Below are 27,059 nucleotides of genomic sequence, written 5' to 3'. Positions count from 1 at the left end.
GTTTGATCCGAAAACTTTGCAGAGTCCTGACAAAATAAATGATCAAGTTGATTAAAGGAGAGTCTGAAGAAATAAGCAGATACATGTTTTTTCTGGCTCTTCTCTTAAACTCCTGGCAATCCCACAGGTTTATCTTGCAATGTCTTGTTAGGGTCACAACCCCTCAATGTGGAGCCAGACATAATATTCTTTCGATATGCACATAAACCTCCTCTGCATAGAGAAATTAATAATCAGTACAATCATTGCATATTCATGTTTCGATAGATAACAGATAAGTAAGAATTTTGAACTTGTTCATTGTTGTTGACATATTCACTTCATTATACAGTGTCTGCATTTGTCTCCTGCTGTAAATGTGTTTTCTGCAGTGCAGCAACACAAAACCAGTCAAATTCCTTGCATATGTAAACATATTTCGCCAATAGTTTGCTCATTCATATATGTGTGGCCTTTTTATAGAACATAGCATTTTTGTTGTGGAGACAAGAAATAAAGGTCAAAGAAAGGTTACCTGCTGGTTGTGGCCTCTCTTAGGGTAACCCACCACAGAGACGATCTTTAAAACCTATATTTGTTTTGATGTCTGCATTCCACACGTCTCTATTTCAACAAGATGTTATCATACTTTACCCTCAGTCAGATAGGCTAAACAATGTAAAAACAAGTGATGAGATAAGTGATTGGATTCAACACTTAAGACACTGATAGACAGTGACAGATAATAACGATAAAGGAGTGACAAAAGGTGTTCTGTAAATAAGATTTAATTTGTTAATTTGAAAATGTATAGCAAGTCATATAGTGCCCTATAATACAGTTTGAATTATCATGGTACAATTTACAGTTTTGTGTTTAGGGGTTTCTATGCCAGTGTCAGTGACAAAATATAAAGCATAGAAAAGCTGTGTTACACAAACAAGGTCCAGAGGCCAGTATCTTAATGTGGTGCAAGTGCACAGTTAAAGGGTCGTTTACAGTTTTACAGAGGAAGTGATTCAGACAACAGCACAACACAGAAACCTATAAATCAACTGACCGTCAGCATCAATACATGATAGTGATATCATTTATTGCACAAGCCAATCCGTATGAACACATTCTAAAATGAAAAGAAAACCATTTATCTTCTTCTAAAACATAAATTAATAAATGTAATTTCAAAGTAAAACTGGATTCATGGCAGATTTGTGTTTCTGGCATATTCTCTAATAATTCCCTCATACTTTTACATATATTCACACATACTGCACAGCACACACCACAAACTTATGCCCCAGTGTGTGCTAATACTCATACACATACACGCACACACACACACTCTCTCTCACACACACACATATATAAAATGACAAGAAATGCAGATAGAAGGGCTCGATCAAATCCATGGTAGTCCTCCCCATCAGCAGCAGCAGCTTTTCATCCCAAAGAACCCGAATCACTCAGACACTCATCGTAGCCAAGGCTGTGCAGGGACAGATATGACATGAATTCAATTAGTCACGTGCTTGTCAATGACGAGCTGTAGTCATGTTTTTAACTGCCAGGGGCTGGGGTTAGTTCAGTGAATGAGCTCATCAACACTTCCTCAGCAGGTAAAAAGACACTTACAATCGGTTTTGAGTCCTCTTTGTCCAGAACCTTTTGCGCTTGGTCTGGAGGAAACTTGAGCATTGAGGTAATCACTTTGGCCATTGTCTGCAGATGAAGAGAAAAAAAAAAAAATAAATAAAATGACAGCAATCAGCAATATTTCCTCATCTTCATTTATCATTAAAATATTCCCTTTACCCTTTGACACCATGATCCAGTCGTATTAAACTTGGTTCTGAGACAAAGCCAAACAAGACCAAAAAAAAAAAAAAAAAACATTATCTGCATAATCAACTCCAGGCCTATCTGCCAGGGTGCATGCATTTCCCCATAAACACAGGGGATAATCAGAAACAGGGCTGCTGTGTAGGAAACCTAACTGCTCAGCTAACACTAAACAAGGCCAGCATGTCTTTAAATGGCAAATCTGCGTCATGCAAAATGCATGTGCTAGTAGGCAGCCTGGGGGACATCCACCACACTGGGGAGGTCTGCCATGTTGTCATAAAGACTAACTGTTTGCTGAGGAGCTGGGAAAATCCCGCTGATTTTAGGACGATGTCATCAGCACTGTTAATTAGGGAGAGCACTGTTAATTTTACCCAACAAGACTGGACACAACATGACTTTTATATGACTTCCTAAATGGTCTCATGCTCCCCACTAAAAAAACATGGGATGGACTGAATCTCCAATATCACCAGTTATCATTTCAGTGTGAGTTTCAAGTTTTGTTTACTGACATTATATAAAATGCAACATAATCACACTTTGTCAGGAATAAAATGATGAAGTCCTAAACATAGTATTTACATTGTTGTCCCTTGTGCCTTTAGTGGCTATCAAGAAATGTTAGAAAATAACAACTGAAAAAAACTAGAAAACTGAACCAAATGGACAATCAATTGATCATTTTTTGTTTAAGAAAATGTAAAAAACAAAACAAACAAAAAAATACCTTTGTTTCTCGTCCCATCATGTATTCAAACAACACCTTCCTCAGGTACTCCATCTCAGTGGGTTCTGAGAGTGCATCAGTGCTGTCGAATCCAGGATCTGTAAAAACAAGCAAGAACAGCCATTTAATTATCAGTCACACTATAAAGCATACGTGACCAAGACTGTAATAATCAACTGACATCAAACATTTTAGGAAGAAAGCAACTGGTTTAAATAGTCAGGAAATTAGGGAGCCTATGGAACTATATGTGATTTACTCTATGCTGCTATTCTGAGTTACTGCAGTATATTTACATACATATATATATTACAAAAATAAAATTTAAAAAAACATTGCTACAAGACCAAAAGTAACGTAGGACTAGCATACAGTTCTGCAATGCCTGTCACTGTCAAATGCTCCAGCTGTGACAACCCAGAGCATCATGTTTGTGTTAGCAACCAAATGCACAACCTCTTTCCACACAAGTATGGGTTCAAATTAAGCACCAACTACAAGCACAGGAAAGAATGGCGAGGCTCAGCATGACCACTTTAACACCACAAGAGTCTTACAATGAAATTTTTTATTCTCCGCCCCAAGCTATAACACCATTTTCCCTCTAAAAACTATGAATGGGAAAAACTGTGTTACAACTTGGACAGGGCTGATAACACTTACGCTTCTGCTACTACAACTGAAAGATCCCCAGCAGTTCTGTAATATGGAACAACACCCACTCGCTCTCTGCTTATCTGGAATAATCATTCAGACAACACCAAATGTGCCTGTATGCGCCAAGAGAGACCACGCAGTTGGAGGAAAGGAAAAGGTGATAGAGAAGTGCAAACAACTCTTTGATCTCTGCCATGAAGTAATGCGTCACCAATGAATCCCCTAGCCTTTGTCCTCCTGACCTCATGTTGCCCCGGCTGACTCTACCATACCACCACAGCACTACAGACCTGAAACCAGTTATCAACAGCCTTCTGATCAGCCGTCTACCTGAAACCCACAGCTCTGGGTGGGTTAAGCAGGAAGACACTTTCACTGATAGGTTCTATAGTCTGAAGGATATACAGGACAGAGCAGGCATTATCTCGGATATAGTACGTGTTCTGGATATGGAGGATTTGAGAAGTCTGTGTGCTGCAGGGTCTAGTGTGGGAAACATTAAGACTGTGATCTGCAAAACCCATTAAATCCGAGGATGGCTTCTTCACCGCCACCCCCCCCACCACTCTCCACCCCCTTCTGACAGCAGATTCTCTTTATTACACCAGGAGGGTCTAAGAGGAGGGTAGATTTCACTCAGTCTCTGTAGTCACAGTTTATGATATACTTATGGTATACTGCATTGGGAGACCTCCCTTCACTTTGACCACAATGGTTATACATCTAACCCTAACTCTTACTCTAACTTTAACCAAGCCCTTATTATAACCACAGCTCTTATCTCAACCAGTAAACCTAAAATCACACTTAGTTGGCCAAAATGTCCTCTAAAGCATAGTTAAACCAGACCACACACTCACATGTCATCACACACTACTCAGCAGCTGCATCTTTGATCCATGAAGTGATGAGTGTGCCGGCAGATAATCTTACAGAGCAGCAAGGCTCTTACTATAACTTTAAAATTCATATATTAACACAATATATAATTACATGTTATGTGTTTAAAATCCCTGGTACAATAGAAAAGTTAGGTTACCTTTAACTGCAGGTGTATGTAATTTATGTTATTCCTTCCCAGGACACTGTTCTGAGTTCAAACACTATGTATGGCATCTTTGTTGTGCTGATCTCAAAGAAAATTGGCTCACAAAGCAGAACTAAGTGATTCATGGTGTTAACGTTACCTTTGAATGTGCTCCCGAGATGAGTTACAACAGTGTTTCGGTGGAAGCATTTAATCTTGTCCTCAAGCGAGTGAATCTACACAAAAGAAACACACACAAACATGCACAGATTAATAAAAAAAAAAAAAAACCTCTATCTGACCCCAGTGGGTTAATTCTATGTATTAACTTAATTGTTGCATGGAACAGAAGCATTTTGTTGGCGATCCTTTGGGCATGTTTGTGAGAGTGACGATGTGTGTGAGAAAAACTGTGGGAGGCGTTGCCCTGATTGTTTACAGGGTTAAACCAAATGTAAACAGATGTGCTGTGTAATTAATGTTGATGCAGCAGGAGAGCAGTGGCTGCTCTTGCTGGGGGCCACAGAATCCTGGGAATACACGGCATGGGATTTGCTGTTCACTTGTCCCCGGCAAAGAGTACACACACGGGGTCCCGACACTCACTCTCTCAACAAACTCCTGCTCCTTCAGCCGAGCCGCGCTCAGCAACGTTGTCTTCTCAGCGAGCTGAGCCTGAGGTAGACGACAGGGCGTTAATGTGAATGAGAACAAGCAATGCAATGCACAGACAGTGTATGCAAATCAACGCTGCATGTTTTCTTTATCAAACATCTGTTTTACAGTGGTAATGGACTAAAATGCTATGACTCCTAGAAACAGTGAAACCAGTGATAGTGGAACCAGCAAACATACCTGTAGTTCTTCTGTGCTCATCTGTGCCAGAATGAATAAGACAGAAGGGAAGATACTATATGTTAGAACAGAATGAATAAGACAAACCTGTAGTAACAGTGAAAATAATAATATATACATTCAGTCAGTTATTGCTTAATAACAATAAAATAAACTTCAGTTTACATTTAAAGGTCAAGTGTACTGATAGTGTATATTTTTTCTTTTAGTCAACAAACGCAATGACAAACCAACAACAAATTGATCATAAGTATTTTCCAGGCATCAGAAGCCGTAAGTATCTTATTCCTCTCTGCCGGAGAGCTGCATTACTGTCCAAAAACAATAACACATCAGTGAGTCACACAGTTGCACTTGGTGACACGGTACTTCATTACCTTATTACCTTTATTGTGGATCAATTCAACATACATAGCACTTGCTAGAGGATAAAATGTGTATTAATCCACCGCTGAAAATCGTTCCCGCAAGCAGGTAATGTAGTCCTGTAAAAGCTACAGTGGACAGCTGTTATATTTTTGTGGCCTGTTTGGGAGCCACATACAGGTGGAAAAGGTCATAAGTACACTGAGAGATGGACTATCTCATTGTTGGTTTTGGTCTGTTTATGGGAAAGACTTTACAACCAGTTTTTTCTGCACTTGACTGTACTTGAACTTGTAAAAAAAAAAAAAAAAAGAGTGCAGTCTCCACGGTGAGACACACTGACCCACTGTCTAAATGAAGAATGGTTTGTGAGGCCCGTAGTAGGGAAAGGCCTCCCTGAGCAAAAACCCATGCAATCCACCCATAAAGTTATTACCTCACCAGGGAAAAATGCAGCAGAGAGAGCAGCATAATTCTTTGTGTTTGTGTGCATCTGGACATGCGTGTAAAGGTAGAAGAATCAGCGCAGGGGTCTCATGGCACCTCAACACCTGGGTAAAACATCTCTCAGGAGTACATTTGCTCTACATGGCTCCTTTCCAGTACGCACATCATGCATGTGAGTATTGGTGTAGCATAAATCTAAGGCCTAGATTCACCTCGTATGATGATAATTGAGAACAGGGACTGAGGCTGGCTGCTGCCTCACAATCTCTGTTTTCCGAGGAGAACATTCCTGAGTGAATCAAACGAGCTTCCCAGCATCCGGTGAGCTTTGGAGAGCCGCCACACGACTGGAGCGAGACACTGATCAGTGCAAAGTATGTAAGCAAATTGTCCACTAGCCCTCAGACAAAATCCTTCAATTACGAAACAAGACAAAGGGAAAGACAACTGAGAACTGCTAAGTCTGTTAACCTGGATGTGAACTTTGGAATAATGAGGTGACTGAAAGGGCCTTGTGGCACTGACACAATAATGCATCCGGATTAAGCCGTCATTCAAAACTAGTAATGCTTCCATCAGACTCCAGCCTGTCCCAGAAGGGAACTGAAAGAGCCATTGTTATTTCATGCCGCCGCTGTGAAGTGACTTATGGCTTCAACAGAATCACTATATAGATTTAACCTAAACCTCCAGTCTCGTACATAATGGAGTGTAATAGCTGCAGGTATGAATTTCTACACCTGCGTTAACGGTAAAACGTCCCCAACATGTCGACCAGTAGTAACACCAACCACAGATGTGTGATGACCTGGTGAATATGTACAGTAGGTCAGGCAGGTTTGTACCTCAGACGTCCCGTGGCTCCTTGCTTGCAACTCCTCCAGTTCCTTCTGAACCTGCCACACTCTGTCTCCCATCTCCTCCTCTCGACTCTGCAAAAAAAAATTGTAATAACAATGACTGAGTCATTTCCTATGTTTCATCTCAGCATCACAACTCAACTATGTTGGTCAAGTCACTGCCTTACTGTAGACCTCCCACCCTTAATTATGTTTGGAGAAAAGAAGGCAATTTTATACCAGACTGTAAAACAGTCATTTGATTTGGTTCCAAATATATATCATAAAGCAGGCGTTCACTGATGATTAAGTCAGGTTTTTTTTAGACCAGTGATTCCCCCGAGGGTGGAGGGTTACTGGAGGACATGTGGAAAGCTTGTGGGGGAGTAGCATTTATGATTTCATGAAAAAAAAAAAATACATCCACATGTTATGTCAGCTATACCACCTGAATAATGTTGTGATTAAGAGTGTGTGAAAAGTAGTTAGCAAGCAAGCAGAGAAGTTGAAGCAATTAAAAAAGATAAACCATTGTAATGTAAAAGTAATAGTGGTTGGTAAAGGATAAATGACTGAAACAGCTGAACTAGGAGAGATAGCCAACAGAGATAAACAGTTGAAATAAGTGATGGATAAATGACTGAAGAAACAAAAAGGAGAAATGATTAAAACATCCACCTTCTGTCGCTCAACTGTATGAGAAGATTTATCGTAACATCCACTGCTGTATCCATTTTGTATCACTAATAGTTAAATATTTTATTTCGAATAAAAACATCTGGAGCATGACTGGTGGTGTCTTGGAAGGGTACTTGAGTTCATCTGACGGGTCTGTGAGGTATGTCTGACAAAGCATGCCGGGAACTGCTGCTTTAGACTAAGACTAACTATGCTGGCAGCTACTGCAGTGATAGCTTCCAAATGGTGGGTGGAGTTAATCTCCTTTCCACAGTAAACCTATAAAATGGGATGGGTTTTTCAGCTTCATCTTTTTTTTTTTTTAACAATACCTGTAGAACTTGTTCATATTTCTGAACAGTTTTGTGCAAATCATCCTCCTTCTTGGCAACCACCTTCTTCAGCTGACTGGCCTCTTCACGATGGCTACTGATGAGCTCCGCTTCCACACACTGGGCCTTCGCTGCGTCCAGGAAAAAGAGAGAAGCAAGACTTAGCACATAAAACCAAGTTCATATTCCAACCCACTCACTCACATCCCATGGAACGTATCATGATTTAACCAAGGAGGAAACAAGGGAACATGGCAGTTCAGATGCACTGTTTCCAAGAGCAATGATCCCTTAATTTGGTTCCACACGGTGAAAGTGATTAAATAATGCTAAATCTTTCCATGTAGTTATTCCATCCTATTTTTGTAGATGAAAGTCATATTGAAGTTGATTTTCCATGTTAAGGCAGTTATTAGGATGCAAACATAAGTAGACAGTAATGTACTAAAATGACTGGACCACAACAAAAGAGAATGATCTTAATCTCTCATTTCTCGTGCTTGACGACACAATCTTGTGACTTTAATTTGATGAATGGAGAATGACTTTCTTCGGCCTCACCAATGGCTTCCTTCACTGCTGTATCAAGCTCCTTCTCTTTCAAGGCCATTTGTGTGTTGAACTCTCTCAGTAACTGCTTGATGGCAGAATTGTGCTTCATTTCCACATCTTCCAACTCCACTCTGTTACAACACAAAGTAAAGGAAACATACTATATCAGCAAAAGCACCAGTTTTCATTTTCATGTGTTATTATAAATGATTACTGATCACAACTGACATCATGAACTTACTTCAGCTTTTTCTCATTCTCCTCTAACAACTCTTTCTTCATGTATTCTAGGTCCTTTTCGTGCTCCTTCCTCAGTAGTCGGATGTCTTTCTGTAACCTGTTGAAGCCCTTGTGGATTTTCTCTTTCTCATTTGTCACATCACTCAGTTTGTTCTTGAGAGACTCCAAGGAATCACTGTCCACTTCCTGCGGCGGAGAGTGGTTTTCCATCTCGTTTTCCATCACGCTCCTGGTCTGCTGCACGCTGCTACATTCCACCTTAATCTCAGCCTCAAGTTGTGATTGATTTTGGACCTGAAGATGTTGATCGAGCTGAGCTTCCTTCTCACATATTTCTTCTTTCAGACGACTGATTTCTGCGAGAAGGTTTCCATTCTGCTCTTCTGCTTCTTTCAGCTTCGCCTCCACTTCATGTAGTGCTGATTCGGCTTCTTTGGGCTGCCCTTGTTGTGCTGCATCTGTCTGAAGTAAGGACAGCTTCTCCTCATACATGGTCTTCAGTTCTTCTAAAGACTTTTCTTTCTCAAGCTTCTCATTACTCAGAATCTGCTCGACTTGTTTCTCCTGCTCCTCTTTAAGCTTGACCAGAGCTTCCTCCAGTGTTTTTGTTCTCTCCTCTAACGTTTCTATGTGTTGTTTGCCCGATGTTTCACTGCTCTTGAGGTCCTCCAAGCTAGTCTGAAGACCCTTGATCATCTGCTCTTTTTCCTCAAGCTGTGAGGTCAGCTGTTTTTTAATCTGACCGATTTTCTGCTCAGCTTTCTTCTTCAGTTCTGATACTTTCCGTGCACTCTCTGCAGATAACCTTTCTTCAGTTGCCTTCAGACTCTCCTCCTTGCTCTTGATAATCTCGTCTTTCATCCTCTCAAATTCCTCCTTTTGATTTTCAAGCTCACTTTTACACTTCTGGTTGTCTTCCTGGAGGGAGTGTAGTTTTTCTACCATTTCCTGCTCTAAGTGACCATTCTGAGTGCACTGCATCTGGCTCTGCTGCAGCTGCTCTACCAACTCTCTTTTTTCGCTCTCCCTGATGCTGTGCTGCTGTTTGAGGTCGGCTGTGAGTTGCTCACACTCTTTTGTCTTTAAGGTTAACTGCTCCTGGAGCTCGCTGAGTCGGCTGATGCAGCATTCCAGCTCTGAGGTAAGTCCGCTGACTTTCTGCTCCTTCTCGCTCAGCACCTGGTCCATCTCAGACTTGCTGATGGACTGATTGTCAATGCTCTCTGTCAGCCTCTGCAGAGCTTCATTCTTTTCAGAGATTTCACGCTCCAGCTCTCCAAGCCTGGTCCGCAGAGATGTAATGGTGTTGTCACTCTGGGTGAACTTTGTCTCTGCCTTGTTCTCATACTCAGAAAGACTGTTCCTGAGCACATCTGCCTGCTCTAATGCAGACGTCCTTTCCTGCTCTAATCTCTCAATGGTCTCCTTCATTTGCAGAGCAGCCTGTTGTCCCTCCTCTTGATACTGCTGGTTCAGCTGATTTATGGCTTCCTCCTTCTCTTTTATGCTACTTGCTAGCTGATTTTTCAAGTCACTGATATGCATCTCGTTTGTTTTAACACTATCTGATATGATTCTGTTAGCTTCATTCAGCTCCTCGATTTTCTGATCTTTCTCACTGATAGACTGAGAATGACTCTCCTTCTCACACGTTAAGGCTTTGATATGCTCTGAGTGAGCATTTACCTGAGCAGTCATTTGTTCTAATGAAATGCATAGATTCTTATTCTCCTCAGTCTGCTGGTGGAGAGTCTCCTCTAAAGTGCTAATTCTATCTGCTTTAGTAAGGATAATGTTTTTGAGATGCCCTACCTTCTTCTGACTACAGAGCAGTCTGTCTTTCAGCTCTGCCACCCTACATTCAACTCTTTGACAGAGTTCATTAGCTCCACACTCCACTTTAGACCGAACCTCCTTACAGTAATGCTCCATTTGGTTGCTGATCATAATTAACTGCTGCTGGAACTCTGCCTCCTTGGCTTGTAGCTGAATGGCAGTCTCCTCAAATTTACTCTGCAGGTCCTCACTTTCCTTACATCTGGAACCTTCCAGTGTTTTAAGCTGCTTCTCTGCTTCCTCCAACTTATCTGACAAAGTCTTTAACTTCTCTCTGCTCTCTTCCTCTGCTGTGTTCAGTTTGTCTTGGAGGGCGTTTCTCTCATTCATAGCCTGGTTAAGGTTCCTCTCCACTGACTCCAATTGATCTTTCAGCAATGCTTCGCCCTGAGACAGACTTTCCAGCTTGACCGCTGCTTCATTAAGCTCTTCCTGCAGCTTCTGCACAGTGGTTTCTTGAATTGCCAACTCCTCCTTTAAATCCTTTATTTCACACATTACCTGCTCATTCTCCTCTTTGCTTTTGACAAGTCGCTGTGATAATTCCTCCAGTTCCTGTGCCTTCTCCTGTAGTACGAGTGAGTGCTTCTCCATTATTTCCTCCTCCTGCTGTCTACACTTCTCCTCCAAACGACGCTCCAGCTCCTCAATCTCATGCTTATGGGTGTCATGAAGCTTCTCCACTTCTTCCTTGTGGTTGGCCTGCAGCTCTGACATTGCACTGCTGAGGCCTTGGGAGCTTTTTTGGGCCATTTCAAGAATTTTCTCTTGAACTTGTTGCTCTTTCTGCTGTAGCTCTGTCTCCTTCTTTGCCAGTTCCTTCTTCATGGTCTCTTCATTCTGCTGAAGTTTTTTCTTAAAGTTCTCCTGCATTTCTTTGGCCTTCTGCTTGAACTTTTCCATTTTTGTCTCCTGCGTTTTTAGCTTAGTTTCCAGCTCAGTTATAGTGTTTTTCTTCTTCTCACAGGCAGCTTTTTCATCATCAAGCTTTTTCTTGAGGCTTGTCTGTTCTTCCTGCTTAGTGTTCAGTTCTGCAGTAAATGACTTCTCCTGCTCTGAGAGCTGCTTTTTGGTCTGTTCTAACTGCTGCTCTAGTTCTTGAAGCGACTTCTCTTTTTGTTGACAATCATTCTTTGCAACTTCCAACTGATGCTCCAAATCTGCCAAATCCGTCCTACATCGCTCGAGATCCTCTGAGATCTTACTGAACTGTGCATTAGACTCCTTTAGGCTCCCACTTTCCAACTGGGACTGTGATAAACTCTGCTGCAGCTCCTCCACTTCCTTAACCTTGACATTTAGTTCTTGTGTAGTGGAATGTGACTCCTCTTGTAGTGCTTTTTCTCTCAGGATATGTTCTTTAATTTCCTTTTCCTTTTCCCTCAGAACGATCTTCATCGCGTTAAGTTCCTCCTTCAGAGTTTTCTCTATACCTCCAAGTGACTGCTCATGGTCCTGTTTGATGTTTGCAAGCTCTTCATTGTGCTTCACCACCTGATCCTGAAACCTCTTCTCGTGATCCTTCTGAGCATCTTCAGCTGCCACCAACTTCTCCTGCAGAAGCTGTTTACTTGTCAAAGCCTCAGAGAGTTCAGAGGAAAGAGCCTCTAGCTCTGCCTGCTTCGCCTCCAGTTTCTCTAATGTTTTCTGGTTCATGTCTTCGACGTGTGCTTGGAACTGCAGCTCTTTGTCCTTCAGAAGGGTCTCCACTTCAGCTCTGTGTCTTTCCTTGACCTCCTCAACAGCAGCATTATGCTCCTGGGTAAGGGTGCCCTTGTGCTTTTCCAGCTGCTCCTGGTGCTTTTCCTCTAATGCAGAGATTTGCTCTTTGTGTTTATCCTTCAGCTCATCCAACTGACTGGAAAGTTCATGGGACTGACTTGATCCATCTTGTGAGAATTTCTCCAGAGAGCTCTCAAGCTCCAATATTCTCTGCAAACACATACATATAGGTTTTTATATTATCTTACAAAGTCACTACAGTGCAATTCATTTCACAGAATTCAGCTAAAAAACAGTTTGATAGTTATGATATTTAAACAATGGGACTGTACAGAAAGAGTACAGTTATCAGCAAATATCTAAAGCATCAAAGGCATGAACGGATGTGTGTGCGGGTGGAACAAGCAAACTAAACAGAACAAACTAAGAACAGAAGACACTATAGTAAAATATAATTTGCCAATTTATTGGCAATTTACCTGTAAAATTTTACTTTGCAATTTAACCAAATGTGCTGTGCTTTGTTGTAAAATATGCTCGAGTGTATACAGTGAGTATGCTTTGACACTGAATAAATCCACTGTCACCTGCCCGTCTGTGGGTGTGTGTGTGTGTATGGGAGTGTTTGCTGTAGAGACTTTAAGCTTGCCAAGTAAATACACACTAAATCAGATATAAATGTTATTTTTGTTCATCAATTAATATGGAAGTGAACAGAAAGTTGAACCTCAAAGCTTTCAGTCAGCCCTACTTCAATATTATCCCGGTAACTGCGATAGTTAAAAAAACAAAAACAAAACTCACAGTCCTTGCAGATTCCAGCTCCAGCTGTATCTCTTTAACCTTGTTGTCAGCTTCTGTCCTCAGAGCTGTCTTCTGTAACTCTGCGTCCTCCAGTGCCAGAGAGGCCTGCTGTTCCCGCTCCTTGGCTAACTGAGCAAACTCCTCTTTGCATTCCTCCTGAACAACACAATCATGTCAAATCAAAGCTTTGAAGTGATTATTTTTCACCTGATTTACTTATGCTGCAAAATTAAATGAATGAAAACATTTGGCACCTACCACAGCTTTGTTGACTCTGTCACTTATCTCTGCTTCTTTAGCAGCCAGAGCTTCACTGTGGAGTTTTTCCAAACCAGCCACTGTTTCCTCTGATGATCTCTAATAAAATTAATTTAAATGAAAGAAATCTGATTTATATCGTGATTTTCTGCTCTAAAGGACACTTTACATCATCACATACATTGTAAATAATGATAAAGAGCATCAAAAGTCAATAAAAATCAAACTGAATAAATTTGCCTTTCACTGTGCTACTGACTTCAAAATGACAATACAGGATTGTACAGGATTGTGCAGAATGACCTTCATTATTGTGACCACCTCCTGTTTGACTCGTGTGAGTTCCTGCTGCAGACTCTTCCTCTCTTCCTCACTTGCCCTTTCCACTTCTTTCACATGCTCCTCCAGCTGAACCTGCAGCTGCTTTCTGGCCTCCTCCGCCTTCTGAGCTACACCCAGAGCCCGCTCAAGTTCTTCAAATGCTTTGGGGGAGAAATAAAAAAACTATGCTATTAGCATATTCAGAAAAGTCTTTTTTCCTGAACCCTAATAGAAATGGATTCCACTCACCTGATTTCTCAGCCTTTTCTTTCTGTTCCTGCAATTCCTCTTTCTGGGCAGTAGCCTGCTGGAGCCGGGAGCGAAGCTGTGCAATCTCCTCTTCTTTCATTTCCAGTGTCTCATGCATCTGGCGCTTTGTCTCAGCAATGACCATGCCCTGAAAGCCAGGAACCAGCCATGAACAGCCGAAAGAAAAAGAAAAAGAAAGTCAACCATCAAACAGTACAATCAGAGCAAATGACTCCATGCTGAAATGAATGTTGATTTGATAAGTACAATCTCTGTATTTTACATCCTAACTGAAGCCCGTGTCTGTAACTGCCTTTGATTTAAAGTGCTTTCAGGGTTCCTCACAGAGATCTCATCAGCTGCTGTCCTTTGTGCAGAGCTGGGGTCAAAGTTTAAGAGAAACAATATGGGGCTTCAAGGTGTCTGACTTCTTTACTCAGTGGCAGAGTAAAAAAACAGTAGTTTTCAAATACAACTGAATCTGCAGGACCTTCAATGGAGACAAGACTATAGCCTAAAGACCACCTCACCCACCTTGTCCTGCTCCAGCTGTTCAATGTGGTTCTTTGCGTCTCGCAGCTGAGTGATCAACTTAGTCTTTTCTGTTGTGTGCAGTTCCTTCAAACAGAAAACATTTGACAGAATTACAGATGAGAATGTCACATATTTCCATCTGACAGATTTCCCATTTCACACTGGCCAATTTCTGATTTTCAGACTCTTATGCTGTACATACTTTGGTCAGATAACTTCAGAATCAGATGTTTTCTGCACCACCCATGATGCCTCGCCCACAAGCCAAACAACCAAAGAGTGTACACAAGCCCTGCTAAACCAACAAGTCGACCTAAATTACAGCCCAGTTTAGCAGCAGTGGCATGTAGTTGCTATGTCTCAGTGCCACCGCAGTTTAACCAGTGGTTACTGAACAGGAAATGCTGGGTTGACTCTATGTCTCAGTCGTTTGATCTATGTGTGCCACAAGGCATGAGTCACTATACAGCCGATGTTCAAAATCTCATACTTTTTTGTTTACTTTACTGTGAATCCAGAAAAAAGCCAAGACAGGACACAATATTCTTTCAACCAGGAAGTAAATAATAAATTCAAAAAGTCCTTGAGCTGAGGGTCAGGAATCGCGGACACATGGTCTGTTTTATGGGATATTTGTCTGAGGCAGGGGATGAGCACAGCCCAGCCCAGCAGTTCCAGGATGCCTTCACGCTGCTCAAGAGGGCTGAACGCCTGTTAACCTCTGCTTTTCCCGACACAGGAAAGGCCCCACTCCCAAGCAGAGTGCAGATTCAACATAAAAATGATGGCATCAACTGAAAGCAAGTCAATCAGCATAAAGCCACAGACAAGCTGTCTGTTATCACAGTGTCTTTGTGACAACAAACATTTGTTATCGGACGCTGCAGAACATCAGAGCCGCTACGGACAATCTAAACAAGCCGATCATACCACTGAAGCAAAATGTTTTGAAATCAATGAAAACAATGGTTCAGTCATGTCACGCTGACATGACATGAACCCTCGTCCTGGAGTGTGGCCAGAGAATTTGGATGCGAGGACACTGAGAACCACAGCAATCCACTGTGTCACTGCGATAATGAGTCGCATTATCAGTGGACCATAAAGACTCTGGCAGACATTTTGCAGCACCACATGAATTACCACCACATGAATGTTCAGTCATTCACAACATCTCAGCCCAGCTCTACTTGAAACCTTTTCATAATTGCTGTTTACTGCCACATCAATTTCAAGTAAGAAACTGTTGGCAGTAAATCACTTTGAAACATCTACTACTTTGTGCTTTTGGAGATACCTTATTGACAAAATGACACAGTGTATAAGCAGATATTATCTTCAATTTATGGATCAACACTTCAGTGTCATTGCGTTACACACAGGTTAACTACCTTCATCCTCTCCAGCTCCTGGAGTCTCTCCTGCAGCTGCTCCTGCAGAGTTTCGTTCTCACTGCCCAACTGGGCGCTGCGCTCCTTGTGTGTGCGCATCACTTCTTTGCACTTCTGCAGAAGGTTTTCCTGCCTCTTCACTCGCTTCTGCAGAGCCTCCATGAGTTTGGTTGGATCACTGTTGCCCTCTCCTGCACAGAAGATAAATTACACTAGTTAAAATGTATCATTTGTTACCTAAAAGTGTCATAAATTTCACACACAATTATCGTGATGTTGACTTTTAGATTGCTCCCCAACTAAAGATATAAAACAAGTATTCTTACCCTCAGTGACCTCAGGCTCTGCTCCTGTCTCTTTAGAAGGACTTTGTGCGGCAGAAGCAGAGTCTTCAGTATCTTCAGACTGAGGGACCTCACCTTCAGGTGGCCGGGCACCATCAGAAACCCCCTTGACTCGTTTCTTTAACAGAGCAACCTGACAGGAAAAACAAATACCTGTTTGTCAAATAAAACTCTCTGAATACTTAGGTTTACAAAAGGTTGTTGTCTTAATTCAGCCTCCATGCAGAACTGTACATTTACCTTTTAGCATGTATTGTATGGCTTTTTTCATTGTATTTTCACATACAAAAGAATAAATCATATGGAGCAAATTCCCACCTCTGATTTGATGTCAAATGTAATAGTTCTTACCATAGTTTATTAATCAAATGAAATTGAGCAGCCTCAGAGGAAGTGTTGCATAAAAATGTCTGTGTAAATAGAATTGTCAACAATATTGATTGCAAACAAATTTACCCAAAAGATTCAAACAAGGTGATTATTTTTTAACCTCTGCAATGCCAGCTTTGTTCCATAGATTGCTGCAGAGGTATCACCGTGTTCGCTTCATACTTAAGTTGATAAAAATCAAAATTTGTGATTAGTGTTTAGTTTTAAAGTCAAACTCAAATATTTTTCCAGGGCTGTATGGGAAAAGACTGGATTTCTGTGCAATACACGGTCATACTTACAGTGCCTAACTTGTAAAGCCTAAAAGCGAATGCAGCAGTCCATCATTCAAATATGACTACACTCACCTGTGTTTGAAGGACAGTGATCATCTGGTCCTTCTCCTCCAGCGTAGCATCAAACTCATCCTGCAGGTGTTTCTTGGCCTGCTGGTCCATTTGAAGCTCCTAGAGACCATTCAGTATGTTCACTCAGACATAAAATTTTATTCAGAAAGAAAGACAGATAGTGATGTAGAGAGACAACAACATTCATAACATATAGCTGTACCTCCCGCAGCTCCCCTATCCTGCGGAGAGCTTTGTCTTGACTCTGACTGAGGATGACCTGAGGGGTTAGGAAAGAAGAAATGAAAATGTGATCAGTTGAGGATACGACATCTGTTCTGAAATGACAGGAGAGATAAATATAAAATAATATTTTTAAAAAACTAGCAAAATTACCTGTGTTTTTTCTTTATCTCGTTGTACTGTTCGGTACGCAGTAACAAGCTGTGTGATGATGAAGTGGAAGAACATAAAAGAAGAAGAGGGAGAGAGACAGAGAAAATCATGACTGAGAGGACATCAAAGCAGCTACAGTTATATGCTTGTATGGCTGTGTGCTATGCACTAAACAGGTTAATAAACTAAACATTGTAATCTCTCTGGGACCTGTGTGTCTCTCACCTCTGAGTACTTCCCTCTGTATTTCCCCAAACTCCTTTCCACTCGAAGCAGTCGATGCAACAGCTGCTCTTTGGAAAGGGCCTCTGCACTTCCTGGTGGCTCCTCAGCCTCGCTCTCAATATCTGAAGGGGGATCATATGTAGGGGCGCCCGGGGAATCGTTTTCTCCCAAAGGTGTCAGGGAGTCACGTGACGAGCTTCGGACCAGGTTCTCTTTAGAGGGAGAGCGGAACAGGTTTTCTGCCCGGCTGGCACCGACACGAATCAGCGACTCCATTGAGGGAACTTTTAACTGCAGTTTCTGGGCAAATGACTGCGGCTCTTCTCTCTGTTAGGATGTTTAAGACAAAAACATAAACTAATCAAGGAATGATCCAGAGCATTATAACACTGAGGTTGGAAAACAACTGGATAATAAACATACATGAGGAGAAGCACTTCCATCGCCATTGATGCTACCTCTGGGTGACCTGCCTGGTCCTTTAGAGGAGCTCTGCAGATAAAAGGACATTATGAGAGAAAGAAAAGCTGTGCCCGTGATTTTGTCCTGGGCCTGTTAGTCATCCACACCCAGCGTGGCTCTCCCTGATTACTCTGGAGGGAGCAATATTAGTATTGCTGGGAGCAATGCAGGGGCAATGGGTACCCTCATGCAACTTGGAAAAAACAGAGGGGTTATATATACATAAAAAGAAGGCATCTCTACCGTACATGAAACAAAAAAAGGGTTAAAACTAGACTCTACAGAACAGCCATGAGGACAGATCAGACAGACAGACAGTTAAAGTCAAGTCGGAGAGCCGGCATTTGAATTAAAGATGCTTGGCAGTGCAATGTGCAGCTGTATTACAAGAGCACAAAGACATAATTGAAGTGAGTGAACATTTAGCAGCTTAGTTGGTTTAGTTGACTTGTTAGAAGCAGGATCAGAGTAAGCAAATTTTCTCCTCCCTTGTCCAGCTCCGAGCTACTCCTTCCTCTGAGTTACTGTGCAAAACATTCAACATTTATTTCCTGTTTCTTGTGGAAATTTTTTTAAGGGTCCTGTAGTAACTGCTGGCTCTTACAATGGCCCTTTTTTTTTTCTTTTCTTTTTTATAAAGAGCCCAGGTCAGATTTGAACCCAGGCCTCTGCAGTAAGGCCTCAGCATGAAGTACAGCTTGTAATGTATTATATGTTCTAGTTACTTTTCCAGGGCGTGTGGAGGTTTAGGACTTAATAATTAAACATATGTCATTTTACTCGCTATAGGGGGTAGTTGTTTGATTCCATGAATGTGCAAGTGTGTGTGTGCGTGTGTGTTGGGGACTGGTCATAAAGAAAACACTGACTGTACTGATCAGTCTTAATATCTAGAAGAAGTATTGATGAGTCAGAGATTTTTGAGAAAACTCTTCATTCAAACTTGATACCAGAGCACCATGAGTGTTTTCCACCACCAGAAAACACTGAATCAGTGTTTTTAGGAATGGGTTTTATTTTGTCTTCTTACACCCACACAAGGACATAGATGCACTTCAAACTTTTAAGGAGTCAGTTTAAAAATTCTCTGTAGCATTTTGCACTCAAGCTCGTTTAAGCATTTATTTCATGGACGTCTTTCACTCTTTACCCAGTGTGCAACTCCACTTTGATGCTTGTCACTGTTAAAGGCTGGACAATGATTCATGGGGATGTAGTTCTGGAAGTTCTCCAGTAAACCAGGAACTGAGTGCCTGTATTTCTGCACTGCATTCTTAAACACTACCCATCCACATTTTCACAGGGACAAATGATAAACCACATCCAAACAAGTTCTCAGTCCAAAATCCTTTGACTCAAAATGGTAGCTAATACTTCTACCTTGATTAAGTACCAGCCGCATAAAATATAGAGAGAATGAAGTTTTGGGTCAAATGAAAAACATGACTGACAAGACAAGGTCAAACCTCCAAAATAAAACATCAAAAAAAAAAAAAAAAATCAAAGAACGTAATCAAATAGTTTGATACAATCACTATCAAGGGATTTAGGAATCAACATTATATAATGACGTTGATAACATTTGATAAGATGTAGATGGAACATGAGAAAGACACTGTGATGGATTTTAGATTTATGGTTGATCACAATCTATACACATTAAAACTCTCCAAACTGTGAAGCAATAATTGACTGATCTCTACAGCTAATTACTGACAAAGTCCAACAAAGGTAATATTATTATATAACCTAACAAAAATGTTTTAGGCCAACCTGTTACATATAGTGCAGCTTTTTCAATAATATTTAGCGTCAGTATAATGAAGAGCAACAGTTCAGGACCCAAAACACTGGCCCACTTTACCAGCATGTCCTTACTAGCATTAGTAAACACTGACAAGGTAAATAACAGGTTACCATTAGCCCCAGGAGAAGTTCTTACAGTTACTGTCAAACTGTTTTCTTATACAAATTATCCATGTCAATTGACAACTATAAAATAAACTGTCTAATCTAGAGAATTCAGGGTAAATAACCTGACTTAACATTTTAAATTAGAATTTTAAAATAGATATACATTACAGGAACTACAAATAGCTAGCCAGATGAAGAAACAAAATTAGTTAAATCAAACATCCACACTGCATGATACTTTAAATATATCTTAGACATTAAAGAGTTATATAAAATGTTAATAAATGATTGGAATACAGCTTTTTTATTTGCTTTTACTGGTGTAGTAACAAAAGCTTAATTTCTGCAGAAACTCTGTTGTTTGTGTCACAAATGATGAATATTAGGTTGTTTCAAATGTTATTTTCCTCCAGTCTTCTTGCTGCCTCCACACATGAACACACATCATCCAGTTTTTAAGCTCCACGAGGACTGGTCTGTTTGTTTACTTGGAAGAGTTACGAACAATTTAACATTTCACCATTTAAAAAGCCTGCCTATAACTTGTAAAATGAAAACATGAACTCTCCAAATAAACAGACTTGTGGGGAGAAGGGATAAAGGCCATTGGGCAACATAACAAGGTGTTGAGGGTCTATAAAGCAAGCAACTAAGGACACCTAAAGACAAGGAGGCAATATTCAATTCTGTGAGAGATCATAATAACTGAAAGGTAGGGCAATAAACCAACATATGGCAGAAAGCACACAAGCTTCTATCCCACAGTGTAAACCCCATGAGATGCAGGGTTAGCCTAGATATGAGATGCCTTCTTGTTGCTAAATCCAAAGGAAACAGGAGACGGAGAGCAGGGAACAAGCTGTCCCTGCTTGGGCCACAGTCCTCTACCGAGTTCCCAAAGGCGCAGATATGGGAGGAAGGAAGAGGGCAAGAGGAGGAGGAAGAGGGAGGAAGAGGAGGAGGAGGAGGAGACAGGACGTGAGGACAAACTCACCACACTGGCTACCTGGGCCGTTTTGGGTCGTTTTGAATGGTCCAGAGCAAAGATAGTATACTCAGAGAGAAAAGCAGGCTCTGCTATCATCCCAGCCAGCATCTGACCCCGTCAGTGCAGTAACGGGACGAGAGGTGGGGAAAGGAGAGGAACACAGAGAGCAATGAGAAAAACAACACCATGAGAGTGAAATAGCGCTGAGGGGAGTGTCTAGCCAGACTGTCCAGGGGAGGCTGGACGAGAGAGACTGAGATGGATGAAGAAAAAGACTGAGAGAATAGAGAGAAAGACAGAGGGAGAGAGACTACATGAAATAGGAAGAAAAATAAGAAAAGCGGGAAAGTGAAACACTCAATCAACATTAATGTCATGAATAACAGTTTGACATCTCTGCATGTCGTCTTAAGTTGTGATGTTATCAAATACAGGCTGAATCTGCCTTCAATGATCAACTGACCACTTTCAGAGTGTGTCAAAGTGTTAAAGAAGTGAAAAAAGATGCTGCGATGATAAGAAGCTTCTAAGTTGAGGGCACATGAGCCCGAGTTACGACTACACATCTTTGCTTCCAAAGGACAAAAGGAGAAAGTATAGAAACCTGAGCAAGCAGGGGAACTGTCACTATTCCAGGGCTGCAGGGTAGAAAACTTATCATGAATAAGTAATTAAGCCCTTTTTTTATCTAAAGATCAAACAGCCAACATTGTAAACATCCATATTTGAGCTCTAAAACAAATGTATTAACCACACATTATATCATCCATATTAGTCGTGGTCAATACTTCATGGGTGGTCTTCCTCTGTGTAATGAATCAGAGAAGTCTGGCATAGATTTGCCCACATCCACTTGGGGGAAATATTGCAGTAACTCACCCGGGAAAGAAAAACACTGAGAGGAGGATACATAAATTATTCATACACATGCTGAAATATGGTCTGCGTGCCACCATTAAAATGTCCTTCCCAATGCCTCTAAAGGAGAATCTCTTTTGGGTGAGCAGATCCAGCACAACTGTGAAATATATGTGTCGTTACATGATGATATTTTTAATGCACTGATACTATGTTACAAAAGATTACATAATCATAATTGGCCAAATGTGCTTGAAGAAAAACATCAAAATGCCCTGAATTTAATCAAGATTTTGACTTCATTGTCCCATGTGAAAATACATGCAGTTAAATGAAGGGAAAGCTTAAGACATCATACCTGTGTATCATGAGATAACGGTGCTGATTGATCTACAACATCAGTTATAACAGAGTTATTCCAGTCCATGAGTTCTCGTGAAATTTTAAGGACCCTGTGGTGAGAGATTTGTCACCTGAAGTAATGGAACAGCTACAATTCAGTAGATATGTTTTGTGGATAATATGCATGTCTTTTATTATATTAACAAACTATGATCAATGGGGCAGGGAATAAAGGATGAGAAGTGGAAATTATCAATTGCCTACACTTTTTGAAAACTGAAAGTGCTACTTGGTCACGGATTTACTTTCACTTGGCACAGCAACCAAACGCATTGGTTTGTTATTGAGAGAACTTGAAGCGTAACAGAGCACATTAGAGATTTTTGAGGACTGACAGAGACAGTGCTCTGTACTGAAAATTAGAACAGAAGCAGGGGAGAGGACATGACATCTCTGCAGGCTGTAGTTTGAGTTTAAAGATATTACACATATGTTGTATAAATATATTAACACAGGCTGACACCATGCTCACCTCTCTGTCACTGGGAGAGGGTGAGCCATCGTGATGAAACGGTGGTGTTTGGCTGCTGCGCCGGTCACCAGAGGCCATCTGTTAAAGTAAAAAAAAAACAAAAAAACAAAAAACAAAAAACAGTATATACTTGCATTAAAAATACATAATTTCTCTCCTCAGATTACACACAATACTATTCTTCTTTCTTATTCTAACAAGACTTTGAGAATTCAAGTCTTGGACCAATATACCACTGCTTTTCGTTTGAACTAACTTTTCTTCCCATTGTACCACACTGTTTGTCAGTCTTCACCTTTGAACCCAGTCAACTTAACACGCTGGTTTTGACAAGACAATGGGGTTCACCATCAATTGTAAACACAAATAATCTTTAAGAAACAAATTGAAGTTTGCTCCACACAAGGTTAAAGTTGCACAACAAGCATGTTGCATGCTGTAGAGAAGTGCTATTTCTATGTGAATCTACAAAGGAGGTTTGACAAACAATACTGATATGTGAATTTTGGATTTCAAGAATTAAAATGCTCTGTGTTCAGTTTGCAGGGAAATAGTGGAAATAGTTAAAAAAAGATAATAACACTAATAAACTGCAGCAACAAGTAAGGGCAGGTTGAACCCAACCAGCTTTGTAACAGTGTTTCCGGTGATTATACTGTTTGACTTTCATGCTGAAGTCTGTGCACTGGTTTCTCTATCCTTTTATAGCTGCATACTACGAAGGCAGGTGTTTGGCACTGGCAGGACTTGAATGTGTCAAATAAAGCTGCCAGCTGACATCCACATGCAGCCCTTATAAGTAACATAAAACAGACACGCCCATACCGTCTAAAGCTGAATACAGTATAAGCTTATGAGTGTTTTGGTTGCTATGAGATTCACGATTGGCTGGCTGTTGTTATTTTAAATACCTGGGACAACGAGATTTACCAGTTACAAGTTTTCTTGAACGCACCTTACTAGCTGCTGGCAGCTAAGTTAGGCAGTCAACTGACTTAGCATTGTGCTGACGTTTACTAGACAGCACAAAGGCTAACTGATAAAACAAGTTAAGAAAAGTTGACAGCTTATTATGTTATGTCAGTGAGATATTACTAGACGATCGTTTTGGAAGGATGAATTATAACTTCAGTGAAACGACAGCTCTCTTCCTCGACTAGCTGCCTGAGCAGTGTAAACAGACGTTAGCTTAGCCTGTTAGCACGCAGCAACACAACAACCAACCTGGGCCTGCTGTGGTGACTGCGCATTCCTCTGCGGTGACTGCTCCTCGTTTATCTTCTGCTTCAGTTTTTTGAACATCTTGTCACGCCGACGTAGACAGGAGCTGACGAGCAGATAACCACTATCCGGCGGAGATGTATTCTGCTTTCGTTCAGCCTGTCATCCAGCCCTCAGTGGGAGACTTCCTTGTTCGCTTCAGAGCTCCTGCAGGTGACCGGGCTTTCTGCGCATGTGCGGCCAACGTGGAGGAAAACTGAAACGTCAGAGTTAAAGGGCAACGTCCGGATTAAATTAGCTACAGCGCCACCTGTGGAGCAAGTGAAGCACTACCTAAGTGCTACACAATTTCTTGATAGTATTACTGTTTTTACTAGAAAATGGTGCATCTTTTTCACTTTCAGTTTGTGGATATCAGCTGCTAAAGCTTCAACCAAATAATGTGTCCCACTCATATTCCATTTAAAGTATTTTACAAGTTTCATATGTTTATTTTCTCTCTCTTTATTATCTCTTTGATCATCTTTTTCAGATTTGTCTTTGTATCGATGACCAATTTGGAAAACACTGTTCTAGTGAATTTTTCTATTATTTATCATGCTCAGAAAACTTAAAAAATCTTCCTCATGCACCAAATATAAACATATAAATTAAACAAACTTAATTAAAAATGCTGTCCAAATATGTGTGCTACACTTGTGTCCTTTTTGCTTTTACTATTCAAGAAAAAAAAATTGCTTACATAAATAAAAAAGGTGCTGGAGAATAATACAATTGCATTGCTTGGACAGAAGAGGGCACTGCCCAAGCACATTTTTACTGTGATTTTGCTTCAGGCCAGTTCAAAAATAAACAAGATTTACAAAATGTTTCAAACTGTATGTGCTGTCAACTTTTCTTTCTCTGCTAAAGGAAGATCAATTACTTTCTCTTTACTCTTTGGCAGTATCCCTAAAAGTAGTAATTCTAGTCGGATTATTTAAAATGTGCTAGGTCTCCCATAAGCACCCTTTGATTTCAGGATATTGTAACTATAAATACAAAGTAGCAGGGTGCACCCATCTCTTTATTGTGTGAGTGAAACAATAGGAACATATTTTTATGCAAAGGGGATGAACACGAAAGTTTTACATGAGCCCATAGCCCAGCTCACAGTACATCACAAAAAGATCAAAGTTGTTGTTTATTGTTTGGATGGATGATCCCCTGCACTCTAGGGTTTTATATGAATCTTTTACCGATGCATATCTAACAATATCAAGTCTGTATTTTTGCTCTTCATATGAGTCATGAGGTCCTTGGGTAATGTAATGAAAACTATAACAGACAGAGAAGTTGATAGAAAGGATCACACTGTGGGTGTGAGTCATAGTTTAAATGCGTGGTATTTTCCTTCCTTTGGGATGTTGCCATGTGCAAGAATCTGAAATAAACATTTCTGAGTCAGATTTTGCTGTCTGGTAGAGACAGAATATAAGACATGCCATTTTGGGATCCAAAGCCAATTCAACAAAGGCTGGAATGAATGTGTGATTTGCATTTTTTCACCATCTTGGCTCTAATGCTTACAACTCAGCAGGAAACTTGGAATGGGTGCCTGAAACAGTGAGGAGGAATGGTGGGTGGTTAACGGCGGAGTGATGGAGCTCCCCTATACAATGCTGCGGTTTATGCCTCACCCTGAGGCAGACAGCAGAGAGGATATGTAGTAAACAGGGGAATTGGCTGCTGCATGTTTGGTGTGGCAGTATTATTTTGGACTACCACTAAACAGCAACTTAGTTTCATAATACAGAACATGTAGTTCTACAGTAGCTTATGGAAAACAGTTTCATACACTTGTATGAAGCAAGTGGGGCACCCCAGATAGAATTTCATGGCATTTCTTTCAAACAGTGGATATCAACAAGCTGTAAATAAAGTGATCTATGCAAATACCCCTGTAAGAGTCAGAAACCTGTTTCCATTGTTCAGTAATATGGCAGGATCTTCATCCACAGACTGAGTTTGCCCAGTTGTCATTCTTGGCCTTTGGAAACAGCAGCTGGGAATACATCCTCACCACAAGGTCCATTTGCAAGCTGTTCCAGAGCTTTGGATCATATCATATGTTCATCATTTCAGTCCATGCTGTGGACGGGGAACCCACCAGTGCCACAAACTGCAGCCCTTGATAATGAACAGTTGAAACAAACATTCGTGTTAGATAGGTGTACCTTAAAACTGGAAGCTAAGTGTAAACCACAGTAAAACTAATATTGGGTGCATTTATCTTTTCTTTTTTTCAAAAGAGGCTAAAAACAGTTTTGTGTTAACAGCATCTCTAGCGTCATGTTTCTAAACGGGCATATATCAGTTGATTGACAGCTACTGGTATTTGAGGCCTTTTTCACTGACGGTGTTTTCACGTGCTGCTGTGGGGAAAGCACAGGTGTAGGCTAATTGATCAAATTAATGGTGACTGAGCTACATTTAGCTGCTTCAGTCTCAGGGAGCTGGTATTGAGTGTGCTGGCTCACTGTCACACTGCCATGACTTACTGGGACCCTGGAGCAGAAGTGATCCATTGTTACTGTTTTTAGCAAATACTTTGTTCTTACAACTATAACAACTGAAAATGTCAGCTGTGGAAAAGCCCTATTGCGAGGAGACAGTGTATTCACTTCTGGATACTGTACAGTCCAAAAGTCTTTCCCCCCCCCTTTTTAATTTTATGATTCATTTTGTGGGATTGTAATTTATGTAATTAAACAACTATTTCATTAATACTACTGTGGCAATACATCTGTCACTTCTAAACAGAAATCTGCATTTCTGTTTTCACTCATGAACTTGGGAGTAAGGCTGAAGTCCAATACCTGTGAACTCCAGGAGAGTGATGTGCACCTTAAATTCACTGCTAACAACACAGTGGGCTTGAGAGGCCAGATCAATGAAGAAAGCAACAAATCCCTTGTAGACTTCACCGACACCCAATTAAAAGCATATCTGCAGGTGGACGTGAAGAGGTGAAGATAGTGTTACACAGCTTGGTCTTGTCCACCAGCACTGACTGCTGCTACCTGAGTGAAAGGGCAAAACTGATAAAATATTGATGTTGCCTGTCAAGGATCTTTCTCACCTCCTTCCTCTCCAAAAACCTCCCCACAGTTTGGACCAGATCCCGGCAAAACCTCCTCTCTGCTCGAGTAACGGTCATGTGAGGCAGCCTGTCATTCACTACTGCCTGTTTCCTCATCATTTCCCTTTCCTTAATACTGTTCTGTCCTATATTAATATGTGTGATAAAAAGCTGCCTTGGTGGTTAGATTTTGCATGCCGTGAGTATGTGTACACAAAAAGCTTAAATCACCAAGAGGTAAATATAACAGCTTTACTCTAAGTAAAAATGCTGAAGAGAAA

General features: G+C 40.9%; 1 protein-coding gene across 4 annotated transcripts; it reads right to left on the bottom strand.

The window, feature by feature from the left end:
- Nucleotides 1-749: 749 nt before the first annotated feature.
- golga4 (golgin A4) lies at nt 750-23,876 on the bottom strand. 4 transcript variants are annotated; one of them, XM_071480967.1, is made up of 25 exons: nt 23,661-23,865; nt 22,437-22,514; nt 20,711-20,812; nt 17,764-17,832; nt 17,341-17,667; nt 17,116-17,163; nt 16,943-16,999; nt 16,741-16,839; nt 15,986-16,136; nt 15,660-15,850; nt 14,269-14,352; nt 13,735-13,882; nt 13,468-13,646; nt 13,165-13,263; nt 12,907-13,062; nt 8,546-12,312; nt 8,314-8,435; nt 7,753-7,883; nt 6,749-6,835; nt 5,091-5,111; nt 4,842-4,910; nt 4,396-4,471; nt 2,552-2,649; nt 1,612-1,698; nt 750-1,465 (listed from the first exon to the last, which is right to left on the bottom strand). In XM_071480967.1, exons 1-25 carry the CDS (start codon nt 23,736-23,738, stop codon nt 1,451-1,453), a joined length of 6,339 nt encoding a protein of 2,112 aa, XP_071337068.1. In that variant the 5' UTR covers nt 23,739-23,865; the 3' UTR covers nt 750-1,450. The 4 variants fall into 4 exon arrangements, with proteins under 4 accessions (XP_071337068.1, XP_071337069.1, XP_071337070.1 ...); XM_071480968.1 differs by having other exon boundaries at nt 13,486-13,646; XM_071480969.1 differs by lacking the exon at nt 20,711-20,812 and having other exon boundaries at nt 23,661-23,876.
- Between the last annotated feature and the right edge of the window lie 3,183 nt (nt 23,877-27,059).

Source organism: Trachinotus anak, unplaced genomic scaffold, assembly GCF_046630095.1.
Source record: "Trachinotus anak isolate AG129_WGS33_773 ecotype Australia unplaced genomic scaffold, CSIRO_AGI_Tana_v1 ptg000007l, whole genome shotgun sequence".
Taxonomy (NCBI): Eukaryota; Metazoa; Chordata; class Actinopteri; order Carangiformes; family Carangidae; genus Trachinotus; species Trachinotus anak.
Note: the sequence above shows the minus strand (reverse complement) of the source record. Positions and strands in the feature narration are given on the sequence as shown.

What these genes read in the sequence shown, in the direction of transcription:
- golga4 (XM_071480967.1), bottom strand. Translation starts at nt 23,738, where the DNA reads ATGTTCAAAAAACTGAAGCAGAAGATAAACGAGGAGCAGTCACCGCAG. An exon ending in CGGCCCAGGTAGCCAGTGTG is followed by an intron (nt 17,833 to 20,710) that starts GTGAGTTTGTCC and finishes TTTTATCTGCAG; the next exon opens with AGCTCCTCTAAAGGACCAGG. An exon ending in TCACTGTCCTTCAAACACAG is followed by an intron (nt 16,137 to 16,740) that starts GTGAGTGTAGTC and finishes TTTTCCTGTCAG; the next exon opens with GTTGCTCTGTTAAAGAAACG.